Source organism: Peromyscus leucopus, chromosome 13 (assembly GCF_004664715.2).
Source record: "Peromyscus leucopus breed LL Stock chromosome 13, UCI_PerLeu_2.1, whole genome shotgun sequence".
NCBI lineage: Eukaryota > Metazoa > Chordata > Mammalia > Rodentia > Cricetidae > Peromyscus > Peromyscus leucopus.
This window is the reverse complement of record NC_051074.1, coordinates 45299165-45326101: the sequence shown is the minus strand read 5'-3', so window position 1 is coordinate 45326101 and position 26937 is coordinate 45299165. Positions and strand designations below refer to the sequence as shown.

Genomic DNA, 26937 nt, shown 5'->3' with positions numbered 1-26937 from the left:
GTCTGTTCTATACTTGAAAAAAAAAAAAAAAGTCAGAGACGTTTGTGGGTGAACACTCAAGAAACCAAAATAATTGATGCACAATATTCTCAAGGAGTGTGTTTCGGTGTCAGGCATTTTGTATTAAATTCCCTCATGAAGATCATGAAGAAAATTTTAATCTTTTCTTAAATTTAAAGTGGGCAAACCCATAAGAAACTTGAAGCAACGATACAATGCTATTTTTACTTAGAGGCATTATCATTCTAATATATTTAGTCCTGAAATTTACAATTGTTGTGCTATGCAAATGAATTCCCTCTTGCTCTTTCCGTCTCATAACTGAAATGAAATTTTAATCCCCCATCTGTGAGTTAAAAAAAATCCCTATGGCAACTGGTTGTGTAGCCACAGAAGGAAAAATAAACAGCAGTAGGGGCAGGAGAGGGGGCAGTGGGGGAGGGCAGAGGCAGCCTGCTTGGTCACATGATTTATATGATTTTTAAAGAAGGACCCAGAGGAATGCTTAGAGCACTGTGTTTCTAACCTCGATATTTTTTTCTTCTTTTTTTTAAAATGTGAGCTCTGGGTTCAGTATTCAAGCACATCTTTCCAACCAAAGCTCACAATGACTCCCAGAAAAGCCTGCATGTCTGCAGTGACCCCTCTCCTCCTGCAGCCAGGAGCCTCCAGGGGCAGGGCTGTTTATCCCTGTCAGCAGACCCTCCCAGAAAAGGTGCCCAGGCAAAAGGAGTAGGAGAACAAGAGTTTCTTTTAGAAATTCCTGCTCTTTCATCTGGGAGTGGCTTCTTAGATACATGCATGACAGTTTTTGTTTTGCTCTTACTTGGAAGTATCAGTTCAGAATAGTCAAAACCAATATGGTTTTAAATACTCATGATGAACCTGAAAAACAAAACAAAACAAACCAATCCACGAGTTACTGTCTTCATGTAATTCATGCTAAGCATTTTCTTTTGATTTAAATTTAACTGGTTAGACTCTGCTAGCACTTCATATTAGGAAAGATATGATTAGTATATATAATCGAAGCCCTGTGACTTGCTGTTTTATTTTTCAGTCCTGCCAAATAATTGCAAAATGAGTACTTTTTTGACATTTGCCATTGTCTAGTGAAGCAAGAAAAGAAAGCTCACTGGTAAAGTTTAACAATAATCTTTAGGGGTCATTTTTTAGCACCAACAGAAATGAGAGAACACTGTTTCTGACTCTAAAGTGCGTGTGCAGTAGCTTCAAGTTTTGTTCAACTAGAATTTGATTCATACGGATGATATACAATGAAGGAATTAAAAACTTGATATTCTCAAAAGGCAGCATGGGACGTGTTTATTGTCTATGGAAAATGTCTCATCTTATAGGACTTGAGGTGAACAGAGCCCAGAAGGTTAGAGGCCAGACTTGTATTTTTCTTTTTCTTTTTATTGTGTTATGGAACCATCATCCAGTTGACTCTTTTCTAGTTATCTCTGAACTATTTATTTGGATTAATTAGGTATGAGTAGACATTTAGTTATTGGACAAATCCCAAAACTCATACTGAAACCACTAAGTATCAATACTCCCAATATTCATGGAGGAAGTTACAGCAAAAACAGACAAACAAACAAACAAACAAAGAGTTCTTTTTCTGAAGCTCCCACTCAATGTGTTCGGAGGCCTTGTGAGTTTAGAAGTGTCTAACTTGTTGGTTCTATTCTTTTTTCTAGTACCTGTTTGATTCCTTTTTCTCCCTGATAAAGAAGGGAAAAGGCACCACCATTACCTCAGTTCTGCCAAAGCCAGCGTTGGTTGCGTCTCGAGTTGAGGTCAGTAGATGCGGACTCTGTTTTGGTTTGTGTATCACATATTTTCTCTAATATGTGATGACTTTTTAAAAAAGAAAATGATAAAAATTTCATGAATATCTATGAAAAATGAATGCCAAATGTATGTTTTTATTATCCGCTCTTGGATAATTCATTGGAATTTACATTAAAACATTTAAAGTATTTGCATTAATTCCTTGAGAATTTCGTAGTGTATTTTATTCATAATGACACACCTCAACTAACTTCCTCCAGATCCACCCTCTTTCCCTACCCACCCAGCTTTGTGTCCTCATTTGTTTTTTCTCTTAAACCTGCCAAGAACAATTTGTGGTGCCCATATGTTCTTGAGTGTAAGGCCCTCCTTTTAGGGTGGCCCCCTTAAAGTAAGTAGAGTTTCCTTCTCCTTGAAGCTAATTCCCAATAGCTCTTCTACTAAAGGTGGGACTCTGTGTCCACTTCCTCTCTCTATTCTGGAATTCTGTCTCTCCTGAGCTTGCCCAGGTCTTGTGTATACTGTCAGCAATACCACGAGTTCATACGTGCAACTGCCCTGATGTGTCTATGAAATGGTGGTGACTGTAGTCACCCCCTCCCTCTGGCTTTTACTGCCTTTCTGCCCCTCTTCCATAATGACCCATAAACCTTAGGAGGAATGTGTTACATAGATATCATTTAGGGCTGAGTATTCCCCGTCTCCCACTCTCTGCACAGAACCTCTGTCTAGACAAATCACAGGACCTAGGGGAGAACCTACTATTATTATTCTGCTAAATGGACATAGTATTGAACCCTTTTCCAATGACTTATTTTTATAGCCACAGATTAGTGCACTTCTTAGCCCTAATCAGAGTAGCCTCTTTGCAACAGATGGCAATTAACACACAGAGATGCTCACACCTGGTCAAGTTGCAGAGAATAAGAAATTTTCATTTAAAATACTGTCTTATAAAATTTCCTTCTAATAGACTACTTAATAAAAATAGTGTTACCTTTGATTTATAATTTGGTATTTTTCCATTACCCATCCCAAACCATAGTCTTTTGTAATCCTGAGATATACTGTAGATTACTGTATCACTGCAGTTGATAGAATTCATTTTTTAAAAATTAGATGAATCATCATTCAGTATAGTAAACAAAATTTTATTATTTACCTCTAAAGGCAAGTGGGTAAAGATTAATGTGTATAAGATCCAAATCATTATATATTTAAATTTTTATGTTGATATGATAAAGCTTCTCTCTATTTCTTTTTAATTATATAAATCTTAGAAGAATGCATTTGTTTTTTTTTCAAAAAAATGTGCAGAGATATATGGAAATATGTTTACATCCAAATATTTTCTATAGAGAAAATGCATTTGGTATTTGCATATTCTTAAGTCAAATATCAGCTTCTTTCTTTCTTTCTTTTTTTTTTTTTTGCCTAAATAAAAAAAATGCTAATGAACTTTGGAAAGGGCTTTGAATCTAGATATGTTTCAGTTGTTAATCTTTTTTCTTTGAGATAGGCGTATAAACTCACACAACAGAGCCTGACTATTCTCTTGCAAATGCCTTATGTTCATCACTTAGAAATGACAGCAATGTTTCTTTCTTATTGTCTATAGGTTTCCAAAGTCCTCATCCTAGGATCCGGAGGTCTGTCCATTGGTCAGGCAGGTGAATTTGATTACTCGGGATCTCAAGCTGTAAAAGCCATGAAGGTGAGAGAGCATGAGTTTCCCTAGGATTAATATACTCTCCTTAATGAGTCTAATTAGTATTTTGTAATTTAGATTTATGATGCCTCTTTCAAAGTCACTATAATTATTTTCCTTAGCTATTATTAGAACTCTGTAGTAAAAGTTTGGTCAAAACCAAAAATTTTAAATGTTTCAAATGTGCACATTAGCCAAGCGAAACATTGGGAATTATTTATGTTATTGTCTTTTCACACTGAAGACATAAATTTATTTTTCGTTTCTACAGGGAGTTGCAATGTATACTGTGTTTGATGTGAAGGAGGGAGTTTGGGCTTTAGGCTACTTCACATCCCGTGTTAGATGCTTCAAGCATCTTTGTAGTGGAAGTGGAATGTCCTAGCTGAGTGAGCAAGGGTAACAATACATTTGTTCAAGCATAAGACGTTAGCACCAGTCACTCAGGAATCCTATCCCTTTATTGCTGACTTGCAAAACTGGATGATACATCTGTATTTTCAAGTGGGAAAGATGATTTAATACTCATGTTGGGAAAGGTAAACTTGTATCTTCAATTCCTCCAGGTCCCCATTGTCATTATAGCAAAATCAACCTTTAGAGAAATTACCTTGTGTGTGTGTGTGTGTGTGTGTGTGTGTGTGTGTGTGTGTTTAAGATGTTCCACTGCCAAGATAACTTGCTCTCTCTTTAATTCTATTTCCCACAAGCTCTACATCTTGGTGATGTATTAGGGCATGCAGAGGTAGTGGCTCTGTGACCCTGCCTCAGGCATTGCAGTGTAAAAACCATCCAATAGAGACCTGGCTAGCACAGAGTAGCACTGAGATGTCAGAGTGAGAGCGGGACAGCAAACATCAGGAAACAGCTGGCTAAAGTTTTCCTATGGCCCAAGATTTTCCCTGATAAGTGTCTGTTGAAAAGAGCTTTAATACAGCCCTGATGCCTAATTCTTCTTCCCAACTTCCCTCCCCTTTCCTCCGCTCCTCTTCCCTCCTCTTCTCTCCTTTCCTTTCCTCTCCTCTCCCCTCCTCTCCTCTTCCCCCCATCTCCTCCCCTCTCCTCCCTCCCTTTCCCTCTTACCTGGTCTCTTCTCATTTATTCATGGATGATCTTATATGTGCACATATTTTTTTTTTACCTATCTAAAATTAATAAAAATATTGAATCATTTCATTATATTATGATCCAGATTCTTATTTATTGATTAGAGGTTTTCAACACTTTAGCTTGATTAGGACAATGTTACTATGTTCAGGATTTAGAATTCTTTTCAGCAGTATACATTTTCTTTGGAAATTTTGTAAAGATTTATTTCTTCATAGTTTTAATTTAATATGTTCTATATTCATTTGTAACTGAAAAATAGGAATTAGGTAATAACATATGATTAATTATGAGATTAATAGATAAACTCAAGCTAAAACACATTAAAAACCATGATGTGATATATATAATATATATTATATATTATGGAAAGAATTAGGACAAAATTCATGCAAAATTAATTAAAATTGGTGAGGATTTTTAAATGAATTTTAAAAATGATTAGCATGTATGCATGATATTTTTCTGCAAAATTCATAAAAGTTGTTATATTTGCTATATATAGCATGTTCTAGGTATTCTAAAGTTTGTTAGTACCTCAGGAGTGAACTTTTCTTCATACCTTTGTTAATGACATGTTTACAGTTTAGATTCAATTATTTCAATTACAACTTATATCCAAAATACATTCACTTAACTGTATGTATCTTTCTGACACTTTGTTAATAATAAGACTCTTGTTCTGAATAATTTCTTAAAATCTTGACTGACAACTCATACTGAGGACGGAGAAAAGTGCATCTGGGTGGTCTTATGTAGATAGAGTCCAATGTCGTGTGTCAGCTGTGTGACCTTTAATAACCCTTGTAACCTCATTAAATCTCAGTTTTTTCAACTTAAAAACGGATATCTCTCTTATTGGATTAGCACACCAAAATACATTAATAATTATTATACTATGTGCCATTTAAAATAGCACAGACCGTATTTATCTTTATTTGAGAGCTTCCTTGAAGGAAAAATTTGGCTTTCGAGGGTGAGTTTTAGACTTTCATCTGAATATTTTGCTGATTTTTTTTTAGAAGAAATTGAAATCTACACAATAATTTGTTAAATAATATGAACTATCTAGCCATATTTAATACTTTATTTTGCTACGGTTCACTCATCCTGATTAGGAAAAAACGTTATTCTTAGTAAGTGAAGATCATTTTAAAAGAAATCTCTCCAGATGTAAGCAATGAGATAAGATTACAAATACCCTTGCACATGAGCACACACATACATGCCTACCTGCACATAGACACAGGTTTGTATTTTAATTTGTTTCCACATGGTAATTTTTATTATATATATATTACACATATGTGTGTGTGCTTACTCATTTTAAGTTTTTAGGGGAGCGTTTCTTTCTTTTAAGATCAATTGAGCCCTAAAGTTTAGCAGATGATCTCTAGACTGTCTGTCTAGAAACAATTTCCAGTTTGACTTGCCACTGCCTGCAAAGGAATCATGGTGATGATCTCGATGAAGTTGTTTGTTTTTCTCATTTGCATTATTTTAAAGCATTTTCCTCCTTCATTGGGCCTGATGCCTGATTTTTCCTTTGATTTCCTCATCTAAAAGCTTTGCTATCCAACGAGTCTTCATTTGAGTGTTATTGCCATTGTCTTCTGTAGACCATAACTTCAGACACTTAATTTGTCTGCTTCCTTCCAGGAAGAAAACGTCAAAACGGTCCTGATGAACCCAAACATTGCATCAGTGCAGACCAACGAGGTGGGATTGAAGCAGGCCGATGCGGTCTACTTTCTCCCCATCACCCCCCAGTTCGTCACAGAAGTTATCAAAGCTGAACGACCTGATGGGTTAATTCTGGGAATGGGTGGCCAGACAGCTCTGAACTGCGGTGAGTTCTTTTCCATCCAGGTATAGATTATTTTGCCTAGGCACCAATGTGAAATGCGTGTTGCTTGTAGTCATCTAACAGTTGTGTTCTGTGTGTTCATAAAGTTTTTATCTTAATATAGAAGGAAACAGCAAATGAAAGCCTTCAATACCACGTAGTAAATTGTACTAGTTTATGTCACAAAATAGTAGAGACACAAATAAATTTTCACTTTAAGGTTCTGGAGTGGCCAAATGGATTTAAAAGATTTTCTTCTCCATCTTAGGACATTGTTAACATTGAAACTCTTAACTGTTATTTACAAAAAAATGAGAATTAATGATCATGCTCATGAGTCAACTCTGTGGCATTTGCTTTTCACATGGCGGTAGAGACTTGACTTTACTGCTCTATTATTGACTGTTATGACTCTTTGGATGCATTCTTAAGAGTTTTTAAAAAAATTTTTAGATGTAATTATTTTATATATATGGGTAATTTTGCCTGCATGTGTGTATATATACCACACGAGTACCTGGTACCCTAGGATTTCAGAAGGCAGCATTAGATACCCTTAGAACTATAGTTGCTGGTCATTGTTATCTATCTTGTGGGTCTTGAGTCTTCTGCAAGAGAAGCCAGTGCTCTTAACTTCTGAGCCATTTCTCTAGCTTTCAGATATTTTTTTGTTTGTAAACAATATCTTCAGTGTCTGTTAAGAAGATATAAGGTTTGAGATTATAAAAACCATATGTTTGACTCTTCTGTAGGAGTGGAGTTATTCAAGAGGGGTGTGCTCAAGGAATATGGTGTGAAGGTCCTGGGAACATCAGTTGAGTCCATTATGGCCACAGAAGACAGGCAGCTTTTCTCAGACAAGCTGAATGAGATCAATGAGAAGATTGCTCCCAGTTTTGCTGTGGAATCAGTAAGAAACTTTGTCCTTGGGATATGGGGGCATTACTCATCTCGGGCTGAGGAAGAAGGGTTTATCATGCCTGATAACTGTATCTAAAATCTTTATGCTTGTATATGTTTTCTTCAGAAATATTTTAGCATCACAGAGACATTCATTATGTATTATTGGCAGCAGTCAGTGATAAAATTTTAGAAATAGGTATTGATGTTTCACTCTGTGCAGTGGAAAATACAAACCCAGAGGGGAATCCTTAAAGCACCCATGATCTCTGGAACCAAAAATCCGATGATACTGACTTCTGATAGCAAAATTATTTTTGCCTTTTGCCTTCTCTTCATCTTGGGTCTTCGTGGGATAAGTCACATATGTTGAGTGTGAGTCTTAATACCCTAAAAATTGGATTCTTGGAATGAAATAAACATCTAAGAGTGAAATGAATTTAGTCAGCAAGACTCATCCTGGATGCATATATTTTTGGTACAGATCTGGGTTGACTTTTTCTATACTCATTTTCCATTATACATTATTCCTATTTTTAGGATATTACCAATCAACAAGAAAAATTCAACTCGCTGTGTTTTTTTTTTTCCCCGCCCTGACTTTATTTTTGATTTCAGACATATATTTGGTGAGGTGGAAGCTTTAAACACAATCTCTCTATTGTAGAAATAGGCAAAGTCTTAGGGGAGAGGTGAGTAATTCTGAGATGACTAAAACTGGGTGTATCTGCCTCAGAAAAGATGCTACCAAGTACATACCAGACTACAAAGCTGTCAGTCAAGAACAATCCCACATGAGCTCCCCTGAATGCTTTGGGAAGCTCTTGCCGTACATTCATACTTTCATTGCCAGATATAATTATGTCCTTGCATCCCCATGATAAGAAACAGGCATATGGGAAAGGTGTAATTACATCCCCATTGGTGGTGTAATAATATTCCACGACAGAAAAATATAGCCACCATATGTTGTATTTGGTAAGTTAAAAAATTCCAAGCTGCAGAGACTATTCTGAGAATAAATTTGATAAATAAAATATCTCCTTTTATATAGTATTCCTAATGGCAGGTTGTTTTATCACCACGTTAGACTCTCGAATAGAAAAATCACATCTTTTTCTTTAAATGGTAGACTTTCAAACTGAAGCTAAAACTGTTATTCTGTGTACCTTTCATTCTAAACTAAATGATGCTTATTTCTACTTTGACCATGGCGTAGTGTTTAGAAAACAACTTAAAATTTACCCAATAAACATGAAAAAAATCACACCCGCTAGAATAACTTTTGTTCAGCAACATTATTTTTCAGAAGTACCTTAGGGGATAATAGAACATGTTCCCTTCTCTGAAATTCAACTAATTAACCTAGGTGTCTGGGCTCTTGTAGTGTGGTTCTGTGTGTCCCTCGTGTGTGTGTGTGTGTGTGTGTGTGTGTGTGTGTGTGTGTGTGTGTGTGTGAGAGAGAGAGAGAGAGAGAGAGAGAGAGAGAGAGAGAGAGAGAGAGGAGGGGGTTTGGTTTTCAGCTTCAACATCCTTGCTTTGTTCACAGATGGAGGATGCCTTGAAGGCAGCAGACACCATTGGCTACCCTGTGATGATCCGGTCTGCATATGCACTGGGTGGGCTAGGCTCTGGCATTTGTCCCAATAAAGAGACCTTAGTGGACCTTGGCACAAAGGTAAGTGTTTTTCTGAGCAATACTCTTACCAACCAAAGAAGCCGGTTTGATGAACCTATTCGCTTAGAGGAAGTTCTGACCATTCCCCTATCCCTGTCAAGCATCCTCAAATGGCCCTGCCATTGAGAGGTAAACAAGCACAAATCCTTGCACTAGAACACAGCATAACCCGTATGACTTGCGATAAACAAGTGGTCACTCTACCTATCCGTCCATTTTCATTGTGCTACTGAATTCACATTAAATCCACCTCTACCTCCCTCTATTTCAGTCTACTCTAAAACACCCAGATTGCTAAAATATGTTTTACTGGCTAAGAGAAGGGCAGAATAAAATGCCTCATTTTTCACACTACTTTTGAGAAAATTTGGTAAGGACACAGTCTCTCCTCAAAGTGCAGGTGTCAAAATACAAAGGGGATCAGCCTCTCAGTTTAAAAAAGTGAGTGAAGACACGCAAGTCAGAGTGGAATACTTAGAGTTTGCAAAAGCACATTCATGCATCACTAGATGCATTTTGAGAGATTTAATAAAACTACCTTGACTAAAAAAAATAGATATTCTCCATGAAACAGAGATTAGCACACAGAACCCTGCTTCAGACAGAAAGGTTTGTCTGTATTCTGCTTCCTAGAGAGCTGTATCTGGTTACACAGGGTACTCAGAAATGATGTTGAATGAGGAGATGCGTTGTACTTGGGAAATCGGCACAGTGTGGGGCTGAATTTGACATAGTTATTGTGTAGCCATTTGGAGGGGGTCTTCATCTCACACAATTTCTAGCCTTTCACTTCTTACTTTTGAACTAAAACAAAGTAAGATTTTTGAGTTTTTGACATTGAAATTTGAAAGCAGATAAATACAATTAAATAGTCTCAAATACTCGTAGTGACAAGCTTACAAGCTAACAACTTAGATCGTTCTTGAAAGTTGCCCAAATTATACATGCAAAAGACAACACATTTAATACGAAAGGTTTTTTCCCATTCTGGACTTCAGAGTTATTCATTTAAGGCAAAAATATGTTTATGTAGTTATAAAATATATTTACATGTTATGAGTATTCTTAATATTAGCAATATATTTAGTGACAGTGAGCATACATTTCTCCTGTATTAAATATATTTTCTCCATAAAATGAAGCATTCTGAATTACCAATTTTTATATAAAGCATTTACAGTCTGAAGACAGTTTTTGGAATGAAATATTTTCAATTATTTCTATTCTGGTAAAATAATCAGTGGTTGTTGAATACTTTTCCTTGTTGAAAAACCTTTATTTTTCCCCCTTGAGATTAATTAGTCATATCATTACATCTTAATCTGTCCTTTTATTCACTTGAGGTTCTAATTAGAGCCACTAGATGCTGTGCTGCATCATTTAGGTACTTAAGTTAACTTTGGAGTAAAATTGGAGACTTGAAAAACTTAAAATCAAGGCTAGGAGCTGGGTTGAAATGATGCTAATTTTCCTTGTATTTAAATATCTGTCATAGTTTACTAGAATACACGACTTATTCCCCCTGCCTCAGGGTTTTCTTCTTTTTGAAAACAACCCAAATGACAAATTAAATCATTACTCATTTGTTAACAGTAGCTGCAGAGTGTCCTAAGAGCTTTGAGAACCTCATCATGGGCAGATGCAGTGACAACAGAGTTGCGTTTTCAGTTGCATGTGTTGAAGTCTATGGTGACAACTGAGGCTGCAGAAACCCCTGTGCTGAGCTACCTTACAGAAAATTTAATTGAGCTGTCACTTCATCATACAGCCTACTAATAATCTAAAATAAAATGAAAGTTCTTTCCATTTTACTGACAGCCAAAATTAAATATTATGAGATAAAGGGATTTTTATTTTTATTTTTGTCTTCAATTGTCAGTCTCCACATGTCTTAAGGTCAGAGATGGCCTCTTTCATATTTTGAGTTCAGCATTCTACCACACTGTGGGTATGCAGTAAATATGAAATGGTAATTACACTAATTCATATCTGTCTAATCAGCCATGTAAGATATACGACTCAGAGTATTTAAGCACTTAGGCAGTGATTAGCCATAATAATAGCTGCATATGATTCTTCTAATTCCCAAGTTGCATATGCCATCTTGGCTAACTGTTTACAGCCATCATCATCTTGCTTCTCTTCCTCATCAACACCAACTAACTTTTATTGTGTGTGCCACTGTACAAAGTACCCTCAGTCATTTTAGAGAAAACCAGAGTCTTTAGACTTATTTTTCCACATTTATTTGTACTTATCACATTTTCTGGCTTCACAGAAGCTTAGTTACTGAAATAATTTCATTTCCCTCTGCCTGATTGCTCAATTATTTTCTCTTTTTCCCAAATTAGTTTGATTTAATGTCATATCAGCACTTTGAATGGCAAGCCTCAATAACCCAAATCAAGCATATTCACTGCAGGATACTATTCCTGGTCTCACTGATTTTCTGACACCCTACGCCTTCTGGAAGGTGGGGGAGAATGGAGATGGGTTTAAGACTTTAGTGCTGACCAGGATTTGGGTCAGAGCACTTTCTTTGATGTCCTTGTTTAAACTAGTGCCTTTCCTTAACTCTTGGGTATCTGTGTCATCAATTTCCAGGCGTTCGCTATGACCAACCAGATTCTGGTGGAGAGGTCAGTGACAGGTTGGAAAGAAATAGAATATGAAGTTGTCCGAGATGCGGATGATAACTGTGTTACTGTCTGTAACATGGAAAATGTTGATGCCATGGGTGTTCACACAGGTAGGCAAAGAATCTATAAGAATTATGCCTTTGGCTCAAGACTCTGATCACCATAGCAACCTCCATAAAGTACCACTCTTAGCTGATGGACTAATGATAACACTTAACATTTTACAGAGTATTTTATAGCATTGCACATAGTCTCATTTTTAGTTTGGAATTTACACAATCCCTCTTCAGTAAGGCGGATATTATTTTCCTGAGTTTAACTGGGGAAAGTCAGATAAGCAATGAATTTGAGTGAAAGCTATGACAGTGTTTGAAAGTAAAGACAGCCCGCAAAGCCTTAAACCACACTGATGTGCTAGTCTCCCAGTGCTTGAGAAAATAGTCTCCACAATGATGAAAACAGGTTTTAAACTATAGAAGACAAAGATGATGACTTATATTCCAGAAATGCTAAGTTGAAGATGTGGTAGGAACTTTGGAGAAAGGAGTTGGGACTCTAGAATGGGATACATGAGAATACAGAAATTAGAAAGTTGACACAAAGTCACTGGAAATCATTTAGTGTAGAAGAAATGATTGAAACTAGACACACACACACACACACACACCCTTTTAAGGATATAGGCATAGAAAGAGGTGAGAAGAGGGTCAAATTTTGATAAGATGGAAAACAATTCAATTTCTAGGGCAGGATAAAAAGAGAATTAGTGTTGAAGCAAGGGGGATAAATAGAAAGCTAGAAGGAAATTTAGCTGGAATAATATCATGTAGGGCAATGTAAGAACTTATTTTTACAAAAGAGCTTTCTTTGTGGAAGTATTAATTCCTATGCTAGGTCAAGAATGAAGATTTAATTTGGGTTTTTAGAAGTTCAAGAAGAAAAATTAGATACCTCAAGTTTTGGAACCCATATGGAATGGGATTATATGATAAGGAGGGATATGAAACTTGACAAACTTTCAAGATGTTTAGTGATGAGGAGAATGAAAAGTTTGTGTGTCTGACAAAGTTGGGAATGGGTTTCTTGAGGAGAGGATTACTGAGTATATCTGCATGCAGAAGGTGGGAGAACAGGACGCTGGGACTGAAGATTCAAAGGCCTCATGTTTGAGAATGAGAATGGGAAGAGAAAAAAGAGAGATGCAAGGAGAGAATATTTTATGGAAGGAAAAACTTGAGAGACAATTTGAGATGAAAAAGCAGCTGAAGGGACTAATAAAAATCTAGTAAGCTGATAATTAAGCTTTACCATTTAGATGAATGTGGCTGAAGTTAGGCGGGTTTCCATAAGTAAGGTGTCAACCACATAGGCAAAACAAGAATTATGGAGAATACCTGATGTCTCACTCATATGAATGTGAATATTAATTTTAAACCTTTCTTCAAATCTTCAGCTTACTCTGTGCCCTCTATCATTTTAGTGGATTAAGTCATTCAAGTTGGTCATTAAAATATGCCACTAAGTAATGAATACTGCTTGTGTTAACAGGTGACTCAGTTGTCGTGGCCCCTGCCCAGACACTCTCCAATGCAGAGTTCCAGATGCTGAGACGCACATCAGTCAATGTTGTTCGCCACTTGGGCATTGTGGGCGAGTGTAACATTCAGTTTGCTCTTCATCCTACTTCCATGGAGTACTGCATCATTGAAGTGAATGCCAGGCTGTCCCGGAGCTCTGCCCTGGCTTCCAAGGCCACTGGGTAAGACCAGAATGATTGATCACAGGTTTGCAATTTCTTTGCAGGTAGAAATGGGAAATTGACTGCTAGTGGAAGACTATTCTGTAAAACATACCCCCACCACTTCCTGTGTGCTAGCTCCAGAACATTTAGAGAATCCCAAAGACATGGTTATTAATGAGCTCACTGCTGGATTGAGACAAATGATATTGCTAGCTGACTTTGTTTGCTGGCTAATCATAAACCAATCAAAATCTGGCTGGTCAAAGCAGGTTGTGAAAAATATGCTTCTTAATTGCACTTTGCAGATGTTGTTACAAAGTGAACATTGATCTTTAATTTTAGTTTTCAACTGCTTATACAAGTGGTTGATAAAATATACTTTATTTAACTCAAGACTTCAGCGTAGATTATTTTGATTTTGGAAATCTACACAACAAAATATACAAAATTATCTATCAACTTATAATTAACAATTTAAAAAAAATCATACAAGAATAAACAATGTAGGATCTTTCCATGGATGAATGTTACAACCAAATGAGTAAGTTCGATGTCCATTTAATGGAGGCTAGCCAGTATAATTGGGAAGGAAAGTAAATAAAGCCTCTTGTTTCTAATGCTATTTTTTAACCTCTGGCTTTTAAGTTTTATGACATTTAAATGAAGAAAATATTTGCTTCCTTAGTATTTTATGTAGCTATACAGTGGTGCAAGGTTGTAGTGCTCTGTGCATGAGTCAGAAGACCCGACTTCTTCCTTGATTCATCAACTGACATGAGTTTGGGCATAGCACTTACCTCCTTCAGTTTTCCTCCTGTTAGATATGAACTTGTACTAAATAACTCATATCTAGTTCTACGAGTTACTTTTATCAAATAAAATCATCTAAACTGACATGCCAGAGAACAGCCATGTTTCTAGAGGGTTAGTTTTTTACAAGAGCCCAAAGTTAAATTTTTGGAGATAGAACCAGGGCTCAAACTTGTGAGTCCATATTTCCTATGCACCCTAGCTCCAGTTGTCTACTTAGATACAGGTAGCTATGTGTATTTTCTCAGAGAACATTTTGCAGATTCTAATCTGAGTGGATGTTGAACGCAGGTAGAGGAGGTGAAATCTTATTTATCAAGAAACCTATTGATTTTGTGTTGAAGGGATGAAAGCTGGAGTCTGTAGTTATACAAACTGGGCTTAAGAGTGAATTCTCTACTGCTGTATGCTTTATCATCCATCAAATTATTTTCTAAGTGGCTAGTAAATATTTATACAGGGCCAAAATCACATGTGCCTTATACCTTGAAGTAGACTAATGCCAGAATTTTAAAGGATTTGTTCATGTTTGGAGTTGTTTCAGTACTTATTGCTCAAATTAAAAAAAAAAAAAAGAAAAAGAAAACAGAGATAAAATATCTATGTCTCCTGCATCACAGCTATCCACTGGCATTCATTGCGGCAAAGATTGCTCTAGGAATCCCACTTCCAGAAATCAAGAATGTGGTATCTGGGAAGACATCAGCCTGCTTCGAGCCCAGCCTGGATTACATGGTGACCAAGATTCCTCGCTGGGATCTTGACCGTTTTCATGGAACATCCAGCCGAATTGGTAGCTCAATGAAAAGTGTAGGCGAGGTGAGTCCAGGACTTAGTATTCCACTCACATTATATTCGGTTTCAGTAATCTTGTCAGCTCCTTAATACCACTGAAAGTCATAGGGTTAACTGGGTTCCTGGCCAGAGAATATGTAGGAGTTTCATCTCCTCTTTAGTGTTTTAATATCTCTCTTTTTGAGATTTAGTATGTTCTTTATTACATGGTATTTTTGTGGATTCAGAGTTCCACACAAGGGTAATTATGTATATATATGTATATATATGTATATATATGTATATATATTATATGCAGCTGAGATGAAATTTGTTTTTTAACCAAATCTAGAAATAAAACAGTATAAAAGATAATATAAGGGCTGGGCAGATAGTTAGTGGGTAAAACAGTTTTTGCACAAGGAGGAAGATCTGATTTGGGTCCTCAGCACCCACAAAATGTCAGGTGTGATGGTGTGTACACCTAATTCCATTACTGGGTAGGATAGTGTTGGGAAGAAGGAGGGAGGGTGGAGACAGGCAGATTGGCTGTCCCCTGGCCAGAGGCTCCCTGCCCACCCAATTCAGCTAAATGGCAAGCTCCAGGTTCAGTGAGAGATCCTGTATCAAACACTAATATGGAGAAGCAATTGTGAGTCATCTCAATATCAAGCTCTGGCATCCACAGCACATGGATCAGCAAGTACACGCCACACACCTACAAGCTAATGCATAAATATACGGTACATACAAACACCACACAACAAAAGGTGCAGTGTTCCAAAACCACAACTGGTTTGAAGTCAGTGACTTGACTTTAGTCCATTCATGGGAACTGTGGCTTTCATTTTCTTATACTGCACCTTTTTCCATCTGTATAGGAGACAGGCAGACTCCATTTGCTCTCACAAGCCTTCAAGGGCGACAATTCCAAACTGAGCAAGCACAGTGGAATATTGATCTCCTTCCCCTGAACTGAAAGGTCCTGATACTTTGTTTACCCATGCTCTCAGGAATCTCCCCTTACTTCTAATTACATTTGCTACAGTGGAACAAAGGTTGTTTGCTGGGAATTAGTGATATTTGAATACGTATTTTTTCACATAGTTGTCACAACAATTTCCCAATCTATCATTAATGTGATAATCATGAAAGCTTACTGAAGGAAGTGTTATAACCACTGATATTTTAAACTGGAACCGAAAATCACATAGCAATCTACTGTCCCAGGGAGAGATTCAAAGACTGTTCATTCACTAACATAACTTGGTAGGTTGAAAGGTCAGATTAAATTATTATTTTTTTGTACCAATTGGTTCAGACTAAATTATCCCATTTTTTTGATACAATTAGCTATAAAGACTGTAAAAAGACATAGAAAATTTGTCATGGTGGAATTTATTCTCCACCTACATTTAAAAATTGTAACCTATCTGTGTTATGATTCTTAGTGGTCTACTAATATTAATACTTACCTATAGAAAAGCCAAGCTATCATGGATCCTGACTGATACTCTTAAAATAAGCTGTTTTTGCATTAATGTGTTTCTTTTCTCCGTATTTGCTCTCTATTCTGAAGAACTTATGGTCTTTTAAGGGTAGTGTCCCTATGCCTGGGCCATTTGTTCCCCATTTTAATACTATTATGTTTCAGAACAGGCACAGGCAATATTTTCCTTACTCTCAGGAAATACAGCTACATTCACTGGCTGCTAAAAACAAAAACAAAAACAAAAACAAAAAAAACCAACCGAACAAACAAACAAAAAAACCTAGTAAAATGTTAAAGATTCATTACATCAAAAAGCATGGGGAAAGGGAAGAGGAAATAAGAAACAGAACCTCAAAATCTACCAATACTCTCAGAATCTTTTTGCGGTTGTCAAGTTTTTGGAAAATATCGCACTCCTAATTTAGTCAGAAGTTAAAAATATGCGAGCTTGTTCTTTCAATATAAGCTCTTTCATGTGTATTCCAGGTCATGGCCATTGGTCGTACCTTTGAGGAAAGTTTCCAGAAGGCTTTGAGGATGTGCCACCCATCGGTGGATGGGTTCACTCCCCGTCTCCCAATGAATAAGGAATGGCCAGCAAACCTGGATCTCAGGAAAGAGCTGTCTGAAGCCTCCAGCACCCGCATCTACGCCATTGCTAAGGTAATATGGGAAGAGGTTCCTGGAATGGCCTGGAAATTTGGTCAGCTTGGCAAACAGTTGCAAAGTGTCTTCTGGCCTCTCTATCACACATCTGTGCTTGTATGCGTTCACTCTCACATACATATAAACACACCTCTCTCTGATCTCACACACACCCTCTGAATTTCATCAGACATTCTTCTAATTAAGTAATAAAATGTGTATATATTTTTTAAATTTAGTTTGAAGCTTAGACCTAAGGGCACATTGCACTTTTAAAAGAAAACCACACAGGCAAAAATGGCCCATCCTTTTAGTATACACAGCACCGGTTCTTTAAGATTTTATAGTACTGATTTGTCTTTTCTTGTAACCTTTATCAATGTTCCTTGAAAATGCATGCAACTGTATTTAGAGAGGAGATCCATACATTGGTATCATATAGCACATCCGACCAAAGACCCTGCCTGACAATAATCCCTTTTGTTTTTTTCTGTGTTTAAACATCAGGCTATCTAGACTACAACAGTAGGCTTTTCCAAGTAATTATCTTATTCGTGTTACTTTTAGAACAAAAAGCCCTGCGTTTCTCACTTCCATCCCCTAGTTCCTTTTCATGCAAATAAGGTGCCACTTTAATCTCCATTCATATTTACTGTGCTTAGAGTTTTGAAGTTTCAGTTCACCTGATTTTATGAAAGGTGACTTGGGCAGCTGGAATCTGTCTGGTCAGAAATCCCTCAATGGCTTTTTGACATTTAAGGAAGCACAGGCATTAATCCTCCAACAGTGTCAAACCACACTGGGTCCACAAAGCTCCCTTGGCCATTATCTGTGTGTGTACACGTGGGATGAGCTAGTGAAAACATGAATTTTATCTTTAAAGAAGAAATCTGACTTACAGAATGCCTTTGTAGTAACAGAAAAAAATGCAGTTTATGATTTGAAATCACTGCAACTCAGGAGCATTTAGGGACAGTCCTGCAGAGAGCTGATGAGCTAGGGATATTTCTCTCATAGCATCTGATATACCTCTCCTCATTCTTATAGTTTCTACTTGTAAAATAGTTAAGTCTTGTTGAACTTCTGGGAGAGACTACTATCTTTGATATATACTTTCTAGTCTTGAATTTCAAAACTGATGTTTTTCGGGAGTGTTGGGGTGCAACAACAAAGTGAGATTTTTCTAGAAGGCCATTTGACTTTATTTATTGTTCCTTTTTTAGTCTTTTATTTAAAAAGCAATCCATGACATTCATATGTGTGGGTGTGGATGTGTAAATTCATATCTATATATCTATATATAGATATTCATTTTTCCCCTGGGGAAGAACAGTAAATGGATTTTTTTTCTTGAGTCTAGCAATCATGTTTCTGTTACTTCAAGCAGATGAAAAAGGAAAGCATTTCCTAGTTCCCAGCCAGGCTGTAAAACTCAGGGAAATCTCTCATTCTTTCCTAACAGACTTACAAAGGATGGGAACGCAGGGCAAATGTGTGGAGGTTCATTCTGCACAGAGCACACTGTGTACAAGCCCTAAGTGCAGACTTGGGGATATAAATTATTGTCTGCCGGAGTGCTGGGACAAGGAACTGATTTCTGTTTGTTAGAGGCCATCATTACTGTTCATAGCCACAGCAACCAGGAACTTGGTGATTTTGACAAAGATTGTAAGGACAGTGCAGGGCTGAAAGGGAAAAAGAATGAAGGGCGGGTGTAAATCCCCACCTGCGTTCGTGATTCTCCAAAAAGGGCAACACATTCTGAGGTCTGGCTTCTGCAGCAGTCTTATTTCAGGATGACTGGATCATTACCTCTTTTGATTTGGGGAGAATTCAGGGCATTAGTTTTGATTTGGGGGAATATTTGAGCATCCTCACCTGTGTTTGGGGTCATCGTACACTTCATTGCAGTGGGGTGAGACCGCATAGTTGCAGTGTGAAAAGATGAAGTCAGGCTTGCTTCTTGATGGAAGCAGAGTCTGACTGTAGACTCTCCTTCCTCAGAGGAAAAAGGGTATCAGATTCTAGGCCCTTGTTCATTTCGCATCATCAGGTGTAATCTTTATTTGATCTGTAAAAGGTATGAGTGACTTACTTTCTATGCACCTTATATTATTAATGGCTGGCAGCTTTTAACCTCTTAGGAAACATGACCAATGTAGATCTTAATGATATGGCTGTGATTTTTGTGAACTACTAAGAGTAATAGGAATAAAGTTAAAAAATGAACATGACTTTGAGTGTTTTCATTAAATGTTATTATGTTCTAATCAAGTGTATTGAGAATCATGCTATAGCTTAAAGCTTACAGTCATGGACTTTCTGACTTAGAAAACTAAGATTTGCTCATTTGAATGTAACAGCAGAGTTACTAGTTACATGCATTTCTCTTCTGAGTTTAAAAATAGTGTCACTCTAAAATAGTCTTGAAGTAGATATTAGATGTTATTACTTTTCACAGGGTATACATACATTTGTATAAATATAAATAATAACAATGGGCACATTTTGAGTATGAAAGATTTGGTCTTGAGAGTTATCTATTTTTATTCAATAAGTAGTTAGCATTTTACTTTTGAGAAATTGTTAAAGTGAGCTTAAGAAAATGGTGGGAGCTGCCAGTAGAGTTAGGATTATGATGTCATTTGATCCTTCTTAATTACAAATAGTTTAGGAAATAATAATCTCGTCAACTAAGTAGGAGGCAACAGAACTTTTCAAGACTGTTCTGAGCACACACTATTTTTGTGACTCCAAGTATTGCCCCTGTATGCCACTTGTGGGTGCAGATAACAGCACCCCAAGTTTATGTCAAGGAACACCAATGATTCAGTCTCATATCTCAGTTGATAGCTTGGCCCCAGGCTCTGTAAGTAACATGGAAAGGAACAGCTCTTATGTTTCTAACTGAATAAGATTTTTAGAAAACGATTGCCAAAGAAAATGTTTGCTCTTCTTTCTGGCAGGCCTTGGAAAACAACATGTCCCTCGATGAAATTGTGAAGCTCACATCCATTGACAAGTGGTTTTTGTACAAGATGCGAGACATTTTAAACATGGACAAGACCCTGAAAGGACTCAACAGGTAAGAGGAGTGTTTCGAACCAGTATACATATTTCTGGTGCACTTGTTGAGTGGTCCTCTTATACAGTTAGTCAAAAGTCTGCTTCAGACATTAGGAAATGGTGGCTATTGCCAATAGACTATGGGTGGCTTCTCATATATGTTTTGAAAGTCATTTATTAGTATTTTGAGTCACTTCTACTTTCATTGTTGACATCAGTGTAATTTCTTAACTAAATCTTTTGAGCTCAGAATAATTAGTATACATTTATAAATGTGTGTTAATTTACATATTGTTAATCAGAAATTCAACAAGCAATATTTCCTTTTCTTTTTTTTTCTTTTTCTTTTTCTTTTTTTGGTTTTTCGAGACAGGGTTTCTCTGTGTAGCTTTGTGCCTTTCCTGGAACTCACTTGGTAGCCCAGGCTGGCCTCGAACTCACAGAGATCCGCCTGCCTCTGCCTCCCGAGTGCTGGGATTAAAGGCGTGCGCCACCACCGCCCGGCTGCAATATTTCCTTTTTATGTACATTTTCTTTTCAGTTTTGAAGCCTAGTTCTGTTTTTAATATTAACCTACAAATTGCTATGTATTGATAGAGAATTTCTTCCTCTTGCATTCTACTGATATTTTTAACATGAGGGCTTTCATTTCAGCATATAAATTAGCCACACTCATGTGTCTGTCAACAGTCTCTTTACCTCTGACTAGTTTTCAATTTTTATTTCCTCATGGCCAGTTATTTACAAATTTTATTTCATGTTAAGAATATTCTGACAATGTCAGATATTTAAAATTTATTCTTTTATTTATTTTTTATTTGAAGACTGCGCATGGGTTAGACAAATTTTACACATACATCTTTGAAAAGAGGAACATCTAGTAACAAATTAAGATGTAAGGTCATTTTTGGCTTCTTTCTCTAATACACCAAAACATACTAATATTAGAAAGAAATGATCTCCAAGCCTAGCGATATATTTAGAGACAGAGGATTTGGTGGTATAAATTCTTTTCAAATGACTTGGGGGAAATGCACACAATTTAACTGTATAAAATGTTGAGGACAATAGGAGACCCAGAAGGTGGGTTGCTCATTTGTTTAGCAAGGACAACAGATAGCAGGGTTGTTACATTGCCTAATTGAAGGGTTCACATAACAGCAGGCAGTGAAACACCCGATTTTCTTTTGGAGTAAATAACATTAGTCTTTGAAAAAAAAATCTATGTAATAATTATCCATGTTAAAATTCTCGATTTTGTACACGGGTTTTGCCAAACGAAGGTGAGACCAGCCACTGTTGCTGGTAGCTGTCCTTTGAAGAGCTTGCGTAAAATGAACGGCAGTCAGCAAATTTGACAGAACGGAGCCTATACATTTGTCTAAAGGTTTTGCTGACTTAGGGTTTCTTTGCTTGGTTTACGACACCAGTAGAACCTCTATGTTGAGCTATATACACCCTGTTTCACTGTTCTGTTTTAGACAGATTTCAAAAGCATACGCAAGCACTCCAGTGAAGCCACACGGGGGTGCTAGAAACTCACAGTATGCCAAACAGACTTCGGGGGAGACTCCAGATATTGTGATCGAAGTGTGAACTTGATAGGTAGTCTGATTTGGGGGCAAATTTAATGTTTTAACTGAATAGTTTTTGTTCCAGCCAGAACTCAGGTTAAGATTCCAACGAAGGAGAAATAGGTGGATATTGATAGAAAACAGGTGTTTGGAGGAGAAGAACTAGCTCACTGCCCTAGGCGACTTAAAGCTTATCATCTTTGACTTCAGATTCTGTTGCAGATTCTTGCTGTCAAGTTGACATTTTTAGTTTCCATTTTCTGACATAAGCACATTAGTAATTAAATATTCTTTCCTTTGTGCATAATGATCTGCATAAAGTTATAGAGCTTTTAAAATAATTTTAAAGGTTCTAAAACATTATCATTGTGTAAATATGTTTTGATACTTACTATAGCTTGAGACTCAAAACACAGTAAGCCCAAATTTTGTGTTAATTATTGGAGACGGTTCACTTTCTTTTTGAGTTCCACTGACTTAACACATAGCAATGTGGTGATTGTTAGAAATGTTTCATAAATAAGAAGACTGGATGGCCACTGAGGCTATCTGTCTCAATTCTTCTATGGAATATAAGGGTCTGAAGTCAAAAGGATATTAAAGTTGACTGATTCTAAGTATTTGAGACTCAAGTTGTCTGGCCCTGTTTTGATTGTTCTTAGCATTGTGGTCTTTTATTTCCTTAGAAGCTATTAAATGTCCAGAAAGTTTTAGTTCTCGAATTATGCATAATCCCCAAAACAACAGAAACACCTTATCGCCAGTTGACATCAAGGAGTAGACTGACACGTTGCCAGTTTGGATAAGGGTTAGAAAGACCAGTTGTTCTTTTATGTTTTCATTTGTTCATGGTTTACTTTGTTTTAAAATCTTAACTGTTCCCATGTTGGAAATCTGACTTTGGATGAGGGCCCAGGAGGTATTTATTTATTTGATGTATGTTGAGAGGACTCCAAAATTTTCCTGCCTCTGCATATCTCTGGTGCCCACGTGCACAAAGCCTTTTGCAATTTTTACGTAGATTTCTGGTGAAATAGACAGCAAGGGTCTCTCACATGGGAGAAGAGAAGAGACATGAACAGGGGATAAATATAGAATACTTGACATGGGTTTTTAACCTTATTCTTACGTATCAAAGACATCCAGGCTGTGGGGCCGTATAGATTAGCTTACTATACTATCTACCTACTGAGGAATTATGGGTTCACTACTTACTCTGGATTCATATTCTCCCTGCTAACGTATGCATAATAGTTTTGGCCGTGAAGCTCAAATAATAAAAGAATCAAGGTTTCCTGGCACATGTCAAGTGCCCAAGGAGGGTTTTTCTTTTTCCTCTTGAAATAACAACTGTAAATGACTTTAGAATATATGCATTTAAAGGTTCATTTTTAAGAGATACACTTGGAATTTGCTGATGTAGTCTACCATGTGTCATTCATTCTTTAATTTTGTTTCTGATACATTGCCCTCTGTTTTAACAATAGACCTATTTTTAAGGAAGCCATGTTGGTGATACAAACACAATCATCACCAAGAGCCAAACCATTATGATGAGAAGCCCAAATTCGTTTCTATAGTTAGTCATGCTGTAAAGTTCTAAAGTCCAATAAACAAATTTACTAGGAGAGGACAACAAACATACTCAAACTTGTGGGCAGTCTTTGCCTTACATTCTTTACATGGTCTTCTAAAATGGAATTTGGAATGTCACTCACTCTCCAAAGCAGTGTACTCATGAATTTAGAATATGTGTGGATGCCCGCCGAGAGGGATGAGGGCCAAGTGACTGAAGCAAGGTGGGAGTTATAGAAATAAGTAATATGAGGATGATAGCAAGGGATCCTCCTTCCATGAAGGGTAGTGCGAAACATGGGATGTGAAGTCTAAGCCTTCATCAGTGTCGTCATTTGAGGTGAAATGTGTTGTGGTAATGGATTCGGTGTCTTTTCCCCAGATCTTAATTTTATTTTTTTTCCTTTTCCTTCTCTGTCTCTCTGTCTCTGTCTCTGTCTCTCACCTATTCTTCTATCATATATTATATCCCAACTGCAGTTTCCCCTCCCTCCTATACTCCCAATTCCTTCTATCCCCTTTCCCACATTCCCTCTCCCCCAGATCCTCTCCTTCTTTCCTTTCAGAAAAGGGTAGTCCTTCTGGGGAGATCAACCAAACATGGCATGTCAAGTTATAATAAAACTAGGCACATCTCCTCATATTGAGGTTGGATGAAGCAACCCAGTAGGAGGAAAAGGGTCCCCAAAGCAGACAGAAGAGTCAGAGATAGTCCCTGCTCCCTCTGTTAGGAGTCCCACAGAAATGTCAAGCTACACAACCATAACATATATGCGGAGGACATAAGTCAGAACCATACAGGCCCCCGTGATTGCTGTTTCAGTCTCTGTGAGCCCCTCGAGCCCTTGTTAGTTGACTCTGTGGAGCTGTTCTTGTGGTGTCTTGACCCTTTGGGCTCAGTGTCTTAACCCTAAGTGTTTACCTTATCAGTACTCAGTTCCAATCATTGTAATCAATCCATGAGCATAGAAATGATGACATATATGCTACTTTGAAAACAATATCCATGTTTACTAATCAAGATGACAGCCATTATTTAGACCCCTTCAGCTCAAATTTCCCCTTTTCCACTTCTCTTCACTGACTTTCATTTTGCCTTTAATTGTTCATTGCTGCTGAAGAAGATGTTAGGGAAGTTTATCAAATTAACAAATGGTACACTGACATTAATCAGCACAAGGCAACACCATTGATGTGAATTATTTGTTTAGACTTTGAGTGGTTTCTCTTTACTGAATGTGCTATGAATTATGTCATGTAGGATGCACCCCCCACCGACCTCCCATCCCCCCACACGCATGAATATGCATTTGAATTGTAGTATGGAGGTCTAGTTCTCCTCAAATATACCTATATTAACTGCACATTGATAGATCATTGATAGAAGGATAGATTACTTGCAAGGAATTTGAGAAGTTAAGACTTTTTGAATTTCTAGTGAAATTAAACATGCACACACAGACAAAGACGCACATATGTTTATGGCTATGAACAGGTGTGTTAGGTACCATCTGGAATAACTAAGACTACATGCAATAAAAACCTCCAGCAGAGTTACATTTGCCAATAAAGGCATAGTAGTTATCACCATAAACCAGCACCTATGATAATTATTTTAATTGTATTAGCAATGACTAGATAAACATAGTCTCAAAGCTCACTTAGCTGGAATGACATTGCTATAACTAAAGAAGAAAGAGAAATATAAGAAGCCTCATTTGTGAGCAGGAACTATTTTAGGACTTTATTGCCCCAAACATTTTATTTATAGCATCAAATTGAATTGGACAATTTTTGGTTAAAAGGCAATCATACCATTTATATAAATATATACAGGTCAGAAAAAAATAAGCCCTTCCCTATCCTCTGTCTGCTGCTCTAAAATTGTGTGGTTTCAAGCATTATTCTTTTGGACTCATTAGCTATTTCTAATATAAGCTCTTCAAGGATGTTATTTCACCTGCCTAAGTTAAAGAATGTTACATTAATAAAAGCTGGCTATAACAGAGCTGCATTAAGCCTTACAGTTTTTCAAGTGAGTGTTTTAAAGGAGAGATAGCCTGTCCATGTTACATCACCAGATGGAAGGTGTCACATAATTTATGGCGATTGCAGTTTTCCTGGAATGGTCCATTTTTTCCCTCTGGCTTTAATGTCATGGTTAGAGATAACCGTTTAAAGGAATTTGTTTTCCACCACTTTTAGATGTTCAAAAATAGTGTATAGACCCAGTGAGATATATTTTAGACCATGCAAACTTTAGAAGCTAAGATTTGGATTTATTTTTCTATAAAAGATTGATGTAACATTTCCTGGAAAATACGGACATTACTTTTATTCACTATTCTATGGGCTTCTATGATTTTTCATGCTAAGCCAATTCTGATAATATGAATATTCTCTTTCCCTTTCATCTCATCGCCCCTTACTGCTATAGTCAAGTTACTAAAGAAGGGGAAAGCACAATTTTCAAGGGTCCAGTTTTCATCTGAACTTTACTATGTTTGCGTGATAAAGTATATCCATTGGTAGGTGCTGAAAAATCACAGGCATGCCTATTGCTTAGGGAGACAATCTCGGGCCAGCCTAGTAAGTTCTGCTTGGGCATTCAAGTGCTAAATTGAGCTCAGTAAAGTTGGCCCTTTCCCTGCAGCCACAAACTTCTGGCTGATGTAATAATGCAGGTGTCACCTTAGCCGGAACAGTCCCTTTGAATGCCCTCTCCTACACATGCTAGTTTCTATTGACTTTTTATTTAACTTGCTCACAAGGCATGGCAAAATCAGACAGGAACACTTTGTGCTTACATTTGATTGAACTTTTCAAGGGAAAGTGTCACCCAAGCGTTGTTATTACTTAGACATAAGAATGAGAATGTCTCTACTCTAGATCCTGGTGTTAATTTGTAATTTCTGGGTTAAAATATTAAATATAGAAGTAATTCAGGGAAACATATATAAATATAACATACTTGCCTGTATAATTTGTATATTTTAGAATGACATCCACTTATAATACTATTTATTCTTTTGGATGTAGAACAGGATGTGAGCGATAGGATACTTTAGTGCAAACCCCTGATTTGGTTCCCAGGAAAAATGTCCCTTCACAGTAGTACCAACTTACTGTATTTCTTAGTTTAATCCTAATTATAGAAAATGCTCCTTTCTTATTGTACTAGGCTGAAATACAAGTTGCTGAATATGTAACAATTTGTGTTAAACATGACAGGAAATCCACTTTTCCAGTCATGACGTATTACTATTCTGTGTCTTTCCTCTTCATATTCCTAGATACCTATATGATGAACTTTTAAAAAAAAATTTTTCCTTTGTTCTTTTGATTTTCTGAGACAGTATTGCAGGAAGCCTTGGCTTGCTTTGAACTCACTAGGTGGCTGAGGGTGGCCTTGATCTGACACTCCTGCCTCTGCCTCCAAGGTACTGGGATTACAGGTGTGTGCCATCTTGCCTGGTTATGATAAAGTTCTTTGAGAATAATAAATTTGAAGAAAGAATATTTTTCTTTAAAACAGGAATATTGCTATGGGAAATTTTATGTCTCAAAACTAATACAAAAATG

At 36.9% G+C, this 26937-nt stretch overlaps 1 protein-coding gene across 1 annotated transcript in view; it reads left to right on the top strand.

Moving 5' to 3' along the window:
• The window catches only part of Cps1 (carbamoyl-phosphate synthase 1), a 113075-nt gene that overhangs the window by 37422 nt on the left and 48716 nt on the right, over window positions 1–26937 (top strand). The window contains exons 12-21 of the mRNA XM_028870048.2: window positions 1707–1805; window positions 3419–3514; window positions 6275–6464; window positions 7214–7371; window positions 8911–9039; window positions 11644–11788; window positions 13227–13437; window positions 14850–15048; window positions 16982–17158; window positions 20107–20225. Of these exons, the coding sequence (XP_028725881.1) occupies window positions 1707–1805; window positions 3419–3514; window positions 6275–6464; window positions 7214–7371; window positions 8911–9039; window positions 11644–11788; window positions 13227–13437; window positions 14850–15048; window positions 16982–17158; window positions 20107–20225 (1523 nt within the window). The remainder of the gene's footprint in view (window positions 1–1706; window positions 1806–3418; window positions 3515–6274; window positions 6465–7213; window positions 7372–8910; window positions 9040–11643; window positions 11789–13226; window positions 13438–14849; window positions 15049–16981; window positions 17159–20106; window positions 20226–26937) is intronic.